At 41.5% G+C, this 10064-nt stretch overlaps 1 protein-coding gene across 1 annotated transcript; it reads left to right on the forward strand.

Annotated features, from left to right (window-relative positions):
• Nucleotides 1–585: 585 nt before the first annotated feature.
• LOC146813145 (olfactory receptor 1L4-like) lies at nt 586–1512 on the forward strand. The gene has a single exon (XM_085614716.1). It carries the CDS (start codon nt 586–588, stop codon nt 1510–1512), a length of 927 nt encoding a protein of 308 aa, XP_085470842.1.
• Nucleotides 1513–10064: the final 8552 nt, after the last annotated feature.

Consider the following 10064-nt stretch of genomic DNA (forward strand, 5'->3'; position numbering starts at 1 on the left):
CAACTGCTACAGAAAATGTGGGACTGACCCCCACATAGAACTACATCTGTCAATAGTTTACCGATGTGGACATTTCCTAAACTTAATCTGTTATATTTTGCTTGTTTTGCAACACACACAAACCTAGGGCTATGAAAACAGTCATTGTTGTTTTTTTAGTTATTTCATAATTGAAAGTTAGCACCAAGGGACCTTTTGTTGGTGGGTTATTTTAACAAAACAATGTACTTTTCCTATACAAACTTAGGAAAACTGACCAGCTTTCTCTAATACTGAAAAAAGAAGGATAGTATCATTTTTGTAGCTAAAGGTTGGACTTTGTTTGGATTTTCATTGTCAGCAAAATCCCAAATAATACATAGGTACATTTTATAAGAGCATTATAATAAGCCTAAAAGTAAAAAGTATTTATATGAAAGCTCACAATGTTTCCTTTAGTAGATGTCATATTTTTGGAAATGTCACACAAAAATCACATTCCCATACTTACCCCTCTGATCCATTTGCCAATAATTAAATTCATATGAATTGTGTATTTATTTACAGGGTGTCTTCAGATACAAGCCTTGTTGCATTGCTAGATAAATGAATGAATCAAATACGAGTACAACTGCAGGGTTCTTAATTGTTGGATTTTCAGATTTTCCAAAGCTGAAAATTCCACTCTTTTTTGCCCTTTTATTGATTTACATCATAACTCTAATGGGAAACTTTTTGATCTTGACAATAATTCACTCAAACTCAAATTTGCATACAGCTATGTATTTCTTCCTTACACAGTTGTCATTTGTCGACATCATTTTCACGTCAGTCATTTTTCCACAACTGCTTGTCCTCTTCTTTGCAAAGGACATGGAGGTTTCTCTCACTGAATGCCTCCTGCAGCTGTATTTTTTCATTTCCCTGGTAAGTGCAGAGCTCCTTCTCTTGACAGCCATGGCTTATGATCGGTATGTGGCCATCTGTGTTCCCCTCCGCTACACGACCATCATGAATAAAGCGATGTGCATGCGGTTGGCTGCTGGAAGCTGGACAGTGGGACTTCTACTTGGAGTACCACATCCTGTACTAATGTCAAGGTTCTCCTTCTGTGAGTCCCACATCATTAACCACATTTTTTGTGATGCAACAGCACTGTTGAAGATTTCTTGCAGCAGCACTAGCACCATTGAGACTCTTAACTACGTTGATGGTTCATTAGTGACAATGACATCATTTATTATTATCATTATGTCTTATTGCAAAATCACTTCTTCCATCCTGAAAATCAAGTCTAAGACTGGGAAGAAAAAAGCTTTCTCCACGTGTGCCTCACACATAACTGTGGTTGTTTTATTCTATATGTCTATCTTGTCTACATACGTGCGACCAATATCAACATATTCAATGAAAGAAAATAAGATAATGTCTTTGTCATATGTTGCTGTTACTCCCCTATGTAACCCCATTATATACAGTCTGAAAAATGCAGAGTTTAAAAAAGCTTTGAAAAAGGCAAAGAGCATAGCATAATTCATTAGCCGAGAGAAAAACGCATGATTTCAGTGATTGCAAAGCAAATTTAAAAGCCCAAGCATTTTAATGAGTTATAGTACAGTTTTATATGTTGTTTGAAATATTTAGTTTATCACACACAGTGGAAAGTGTCTTTTTTAGCATTACAATGCTGTTATGAAAAACTACGTGTTTACAGAAATAAGTTGTGAATGTGTATACCCAGGCCAGTGATTTGATACATTGTATTTTTCCAAGAATTTATGCTGTTGAACAAATGACAATGTACACCATTAATAAATTATAAAATTAACAAAAAAATCTATCTCACATATTGATTCAAACAATTTGGAACAAAAAGTATGAATTATTTCAGCACTCTACATGTGTGTTTCGCAGGTGTTAAATTATGTATGGGCATGTTTGGGATGAGTTTGTTTTTGGGGTGTGAAATGAAAATATGTTCAATGTTATTTAATTTTTTCCTAATTTCCTATTTCTGTGGTGCCAAACCTTCTTGGGCCTGATCATCATATAAAATGAGGTTGGAAAAGGTAAGGTTGAACATGATTTAGATTGACTGAAGTAATTTGAAACTGAAGTCAAGTGGCAGTGACCTTTTACGATCTTTTTCAGCAGAAATTGATTCATATTCACTGAAATTTGACAGAAATTATTAACTTTCAACAGCACACTAGCAACATTTGTTACATTCTGTAAAGGAAATACAAACAAAGGAGAAAACAATAACTAAACAAAAACAAAATGACAAGGCACAATACAAGAAAAAAACCAAATGAAAACGCAGAACTACCATAACACCACAATGCCAATACATTACAAAGAGTAGAACTAGCCATATCAATAACATGATTCTGTGATTGAATGCAAAAAACAACTAACCATCATGTAAGCCAGCACAGCACATCACAAATGCAATAAAATAAAATTCTGTACTCTTCCCAAACTAGAATTCAGTCCAAAATATTAAGATACAAGATCTTAGGGCCGAAGTAGGCCTTTCTGCTTGTGAACCGGAGTGTCTGGTATTTAAAGGCAGGACATGTAATATTGAACATGTCCTTAACATGAAAAGGCCATTAAAGCTGTTTTCACTGAAGCAGACTTTGCGTCTCCATAGGAAAGCACTTGGATAGAATATTACATTTAATTTTGTTATCTCCAGTGAGAAAGCAACTGCAAATTTCATATTTGGATTTATAATAAATATTTTTGAAAAGGTACTTTTAGAAAGTTAACTTTTCCCTGCCTAAATCCTACAGAAGACCATTTATATGAGCTCTTACTCTCACCAAGAGTTGACTAGCACTCTTGGGTGTGTGGGTTTGCCCTATAAGTAACAACTGGGCCTGCTGCCTCCTTTGTCCCTCTAGCCAGGTAGGCACAAGAAACCATTTTTGAATGACCACAGAGGAAAGGTTACTCATTTCCCTGGACGCACCTCAAGGAGGAGCACTGCCCAGGTAAAAACGGCTCTGCCATCTTAGTTTTAGGTAAAGAATAGTGCTTCAAAATTGTTTTCAGTAGAGCACAGGTTTTTACTCTAACTGACCAGCTGACCGGTTTCAACTGGACTTTCCCTTACTCTTGCTGCTAGCCTCTGCTATAGAGATCGTTCGCCCACAAGTGATGTTCCCAAGACCCTAGGCCCTTGGCTGGCTCCCCATGCAATGATGAATCCCAATCGTTCTCTTATTTTACTTTTGGGATGATGAATACCAAATAGAGCATTGGTGCTGCCCAGAGTTGATAGGCCCACCCCGTACTTTTTCTTCACACTCAGCTGTGGTATAAATAATTACTCCAGAGGGACCTTGGGAGCCAAAAAGCCCTCCTGGTAGCTTCTGTAAGTGCTATGCAGCCAAATTCCTGAGAGCTGGTTGGAGGCTAGCCCCTTTTCTCCACCACTCTGCAAACATGAGTGCTAGTTAAAAAACCTTTAAAATTCACTAAAAAAAAACAAAGGTTACAGGGACATTATAGTTAGGAATTAGCATTTAAAAAACCTTAGAAATGAATTGGAAAAAATGCAGGTTTCATAGATGTTATAGTTAGAAATTAGCATTAAAACAAACAGAGAAATTCACTATAAAACCACAGGTTACAGGAACTTTATACTTAGGCTGACTTTTCACTTGTACACAACCTGTGAAATTCAGCCGTTATAGTTAGCTGAGCAAACTATAACTTGCGCCCCCGTAATGCACTGCTTAAGACCTCACATATTACATCACTCATGACATGGTCAGTTACATCACTCATGACATCACAGATGACTGAGCCAAGCCATAACAAATTGCAATGCCCCACGGTTGGGTACCATGAGACGTTGTAGGTGCTGGCCCTGGGGGGGTGGCAGTCCCTGGAGCCATTATTGACTACAGGAGGGGGGCCAATGGCAATTTAGCCCTGGGGATATGGTGGTCCCCAGTCTGCAGTGGTACCCTATGGGCCCCCCACTTTAATTTCATATTAGCCCTGAGGAGGTGGTCAACCCCAAGGCTGTGGGGGGCATGCAGCCCCCCTCATTAATATGTTATTTTGCCCCAGAGAGGAGGCAGTCCCTGCGTATGTGGGGGGCCGACCAGGCCCCGCATTAAAATTCACATTTTGCCCTTGGGAAGTGGTGGTCCCCAGTACACAGGGGTTGCAGAACAGGCAAAGCCTGCACTATTATTTTAATGAAACCCTGGGGAGTGGGTGGTCCCCGTGGCATAATAAGCCCCAGGAGGGGATCTTGTGTGCCCCCCTTATTTATTTGTACACTGCCCTGGGACGTGGCCCATCCGGGAGCCAATTATTAATAAAGCACAAAAATAATTGTCTGAGATTCTAGGATCTAGTGTGACTCCCGCCAAACATTTGAAAAACAAATAATATTTTACTATGGGACCCCCCCCCCCAAGAGGCCTAAGGGGTCAGGGTGTTTCTACCCTGCCCCTTTTCTTTTTTATAATCTTTTTTCTGGGACTCTATTCAACTGAGTCACCAGATGACTGCCAACACTTACTTGTTTGAAGTGCTGGCAGTCAATTAGATCTCAGAACGGGAACAGGAGTTCGAGGATCCACTGCATCCCTATATATACTGCCGGATATTTCTTTAAATAACTCCAAAAGTACTTAACTTATTTACACCAACTCACAAAAAGGCATTTCCTTGGACCGACATCCACCTTCCTGTTAAATTTGGTGTACTATATCTACACATACATACATACATACACACAAACACACATATATCAACATATATTTACATATATACACATACATACAAATATTTATATACATTTATATTAGGCCTGGGCGGTAAATTCCGTTCCGCTCGCGGAATTTGCGGAATTTGCGTAATTTCGCGTTCCGCGGAGAACGCGAAATTGCTCAAAAGTCTGCTTTCCGCGATTTCGCGAAATTTTTTGCTTGTTCGCGTTCTCAAAATGCGTGTTCGCGAGATATTTCTCCCCGAGCACGCAAACAGCAATTGTAAACAGGAAAAAACCATCGCGAACAAGCAATTCCGCGTGTTCGCGGAATTTCTGCGTGTTCGCGGAGATTTTTTACCGTTTCGCGGAGATTTGCGTAACGCAATTCCGCAAATTCCGCCCACCCCTAATTTATATACATATATATATAAATATATACAAAAACATATACACACACATATACACATATATATACATGTATATATAGGCACACATATACATAAGAATTGCACACAGAGCTTTCTATAAAAAAATACACATGTAAACAATCCAAAGTGTGGAATGACAGGGAAATATCACTGTGATTTTGCTAAGAAGAGTTAGAGCAGATGGTAGATTTTTTGTAGGATGTCATATGTGTCTAGCTGTATTCGTAATACTACATCTTTAGTGATGTAAGATGTTCATTATATACATGTAATCTAACCATACAGCTGTATTATTGAAGAAGTAGCTATTAGTCACTACCATAATTGAAGTTGATAATGGTGTAGCAGCATCAATCCACTTGTGTTACACATGTGCTCAACCATTATTTTATACTAGACCAAACTACTGTTTTTCTGTTTGTGCTGAGGCTTACATTGTGCCTGTCTAAATGGGGAGTTTGAGGTATTATATTGATGGGGTTAAGAGCACACAACTGTATTGGTTACTAATTACAAGTACAAGGCAGCTATTTCCACATATTGATATATGTCATCATGGAATTCTAAGCATGGACATATGAATTGATGAACATACATGTATGTATAATTTTCATGCAATTGTTATATATTGACACATACATGTATCTTACTTTCATACAACAACCTTTTAAGACACTGTTAATCAGTATAGGCATCTTAGAAAACTGCTGTGACATTAATTCTGCAGACACAATTGTTATTAACATACATTGTTTTTTACTTGCCAGGCTCTAAACCACCAGGGATTCATGAAAAACCTTCCGTGTGCCAGATCCCATTCATCTAATCCTCCCAGGGCAAGAGGTTGAGGGCCTGGAACACCCACCCCCAGTCTGCTTTGCCTCTAGGTGTCCTTTGGAGGCAAGGGAACTCATTCTCCTCCACAAATCATTCCAGAACTGCCTAAGTTCCTCCTGTGAGCACCCGTTTTCAAATACACCATTCACTCTTGTGACCATCCGCTTTCACATTTGCCTTTTCTTGATAATGGTGGTACTTGGTGGAAGTGCTGTAAGCAAGTCTGGCTATCCCTTTATTTTTCCATCCATCAAAGATGATTGTTAACTGTGTGCCTGGAAATCTGGGGTTACTTCATCCATCCATGGTGCAGACAACATAAATTTTTAAGTTGAAAGTCCTGAGAAAAGTGGCTTTTAACTAAGAAAAAGTTAACCACAATAGTCTAGTGCAACCTCAACAAACATATATGCCTTTTAGCTTCACAACAAGAAAGGCAAAGGATCATGTTATTGATGGAGGTGTGTTTAATAGTTTAGTGTGCAGGTGTGGTGAGTCTCTGTATTCAAATAAGCTGTGTGATCTATGCGTCGATCTTCACCATGAATGTATTAGGCACAGAAAAACAGATTCAATCCATCATTACACCAATGCGAAGTAACTTCCATGATGAATATATATACATTTGGTGAATGCTTTACCCCTGTGAGCGGCTCATCTAATCTGCCAGGAAAATTGCTTTTCCCGCCCTTCTTTTTGACTATTTACCATGGGGGAGCCTCATGCCTGTGACTTACCAAAGGTAACCTCTTGGTAAAATGGAATGTGCATGTTTACTGCCTGTGTCCGCCTTTTAAGAAAATGCCACTTTGATGCAGCCAGGGTAAGAGGTACTTGGCTGGTTACACGCGCACAGTTGTTCCCACGCATGTGGGCTGCACATGGGAGACTCCTGTTGTGCACAGGCCAGGAACTGTCCACAGGTAGCCTGGTGCAGTAGAGACTCTGCAAGGTTGGGTATTGACCTGGGATAGGCCTTATAATGATGGTGTACACAGATAGGGAAAATCAGTGTGTTTTATTGTCAGGTCTGCAGTGACACTTCATTATACACTATGAGGGAAGGCTGCCATAGAGAGCAGTCCCGCTCCCCTTGGTTTGAAGACACCAGAGTCTACCAATGCACAGTGTAAACTGTCTGAAAAGAATAATGCTGTAAAGTCTAAAGTCATATCTGTGCAGCATATTGGTCATCCAGTAAGGTAATTTGTATCTTGCTCAGCTTAGGATCAGAGCCCAGGCCTTTTGCCACCCTGCTGGGTTAATTATTTTTCTCTCCAGCAGCAGGAACAAATGCCTCCACCCACAAAGGAAACAAGTAAACTTGATTTAGGTCAACTCATCAGAACAAAGGGGTGGGGACAATCGCTCAGCATCTATCAGCCAGCTGACATTATGTGGCAGGGAGAGAGCAGGTCTAAGCCCACTAAACAGAGGGAGGGAGCTCAGACCCTGGAACAAAGCCAGGAGGGGGGGCTCCTTTGAAACTTTACTGCAGCAGGTCCTATCAGGGATGTCAGTGAGGGGTGGCGCTGAGACCCCCAGATCATATGTGGCAAGTAACTCCTGGATGATATCATCTTGAGAAATCTCAGAAGGCTGTGCAGGGAGGGTCAGACAGGGGCAGAGAGGGGATGTGGCACATTATGTTAGGCCAAATGTGCATCCCTGCTGGAACCTCTCACCTCCACTTAAAAGGTCTTGCACAATGGGGAGAGTGCATTCATGGGTGCGCTTTTCTGCTGGACACTGGGACTGGAGGCTGATACCATGGACAATTGAAAGGAACTGCTTATCTGGACTAAGGACTCTGCCTCTGCCCCAAGGACAAATAAGGCAGTAGTCTAGGACGAGGGTTGCTGGTCGCTTTACACCCACTGAGTACCAGTTTGGGGGAAAGACTGGGCATCTGTGCAATGAAGGAGAGAGACACAAAGAAAAAGTGAAGAGAAAGGCAGGTACACAGAGAAGTCAAACCAGCTCCCTGCAAAGTGTGTCCCATTTGAGGACAGGAGGCCTCATAAATGTGCTACAGGTGGCCAGGGCCTGGATGTTGCCCCCCAAAAAGATGGTACAGTCTGAAAAGTGCCATCCCGCTCTCTCAAAATGTCAGGAAATGGCACAGGATCTCATCCCTGGGCATGTGAACGGACAGATGAGGGGGTGCTGTTGCACTTCTCCACCGCATTGGAAAGGTGGCCAAGGAGGCATACCATATTGAGAAGGGCAAGGGAGCACCATCGTACTCCTCGCAATAGCAACTAGGGGCCCAGGACCCCCTCCATCCTGCTCCTCTGGCCAAATCTGGGGGGAGCGGGAAGGCCAACCACATGGTGCATGTCTGCCTGCAGGACTGGCCAGACAAGAATGCCGCTGCTGGCTCCCACAGCAGCACAACAGTGTGCTGGCTACATGAAGAGACTTCCCGGGGTAGATCGGGTGTTCTCTCAAGGCTGTCCAGCACTGTTAAAACCAGGGAGGTGCCTGTGTGGCACCGGGCCCCCGAAAACTAACAAAAGGGTTGGTGGCATGATGCAGCATGGCCCTAAAGGAAAAGTTGAAAGCAAGGTGTCCAGCGGGACTGGGTTCCCCTTAAAGAATGAACACGTCACAAGGCTGCTTACTTGGAATAAGGATGAAGGGGGGAAAGCAGCTATCCGGGCTGCAGCGGGAGAGCTGCTTCTACAAAATTTATGGTGCTCGCAGAGGAGCAATAAATAATGACCTACGGGTCTTGACGCATTTTGCTTGCAAAAACGCTAGTTTTTGGCTTGTGGTGGACACAGGAAGGTAGGGTCACCACCAAAGTAAAACAAACCTGCAGGGGGAGATGCAGGAGCAGTGCAGCCTCGGCCCACACTACTTCATGCTAAACCAGGGCTTTTTACAGTCTCCCCTCACTTTTTGGCCCCATTTCTACTTCTAAATGCTGGTTTTCTGACTATAATTGTGACCTGGACTCTGCTAATCTGACCCAGTGCCTATAATCCGAGTAAAAGTATATATTAATTATGTATAGTTACCAATGGTACTGACAACCTACCTGTAAGTCCCAAGCATATGGTGGGGCATGTAGGTTTAGAGGCTGAGTAGATGTAATGAACCTTAGTGTGCACTGCTGTGGTGCCTATTGTCATTTTAAAAGCCTGCACTGCCTTGCAGGCTGCTTTTAAATTAGAAATATATGCAAATTCGACTTTGGAATTAAAGTTACTCCTAAGTAGTATATTACATTATTTCTACATATGAGTTACCCCTAAGGTGCCCCACGGATAGGGTGCCTTGTAACTATAAGCAGGAACATTATAAATATGTTTTATATGCCCTGGTGAGTGAAATAAATGCCAATTGTAGCATATGTGCTTCATAGGCTAACATGGGAAAACTTTAATAAAGTGTAGCTATTGATAAGAGCACCCTAACAATATGATTCAAAGACTTACAATAATAGTTACCATTAATGGAACAACTTGCCTTTGTTAGAAATGTGGTAACTATTTCAGAAAATACGTTTTTGAACTTTTTTTGTGTGAGTCAGTATCCAGCCTTCCAGCAGCCCTTCTCTGATTGGCCAGCCGCTGCCAGCTTGAGCCAAGCTGTCCTATGAGGTGTGAAGGGGCCTTCCTTGAGACAAAGGATTTCTTGCAGTAGGAGGACTGCAAGCTGCAGAGGACAAGGGAGGATGAGGGTTGGGGTAGCCAACCTGGTCTTCAAAGGGAGAACAGCACTGGTTCAACCCCACATCCTGGACCTTTGTCCAAACAGGAGCCCCAGTATCAATCAACTCAAAATATTATTTATTCGGTTATTGCCGTAACCATAAAAGAATACATCAAACATCCAATTGAAATAAAGTTAGGAGCGTAAATCATCACTATGTGTAGTTAAAAAGACAATTCATAATAATTTTACAAAAAAAGGAATCAGTGGGCAAAATGCTCGAGCGCCGGAGTGCATACAAATCAGTTTCTTAAAAGCGTATTAAAATCCATTTAAAAAAGGTAGCTTTCAACATATACCGGTCTTGTTCAATATTTCCAATAGTAGCCATAAGTCAATAGACACCATATGGGCTCATTATT

Source organism: Triturus cristatus, chromosome 7, assembly GCF_964204655.1.
Source record: "Triturus cristatus chromosome 7, aTriCri1.1, whole genome shotgun sequence".
NCBI lineage: Eukaryota > Metazoa > Chordata > Amphibia > Caudata > Salamandridae > Triturus > Triturus cristatus.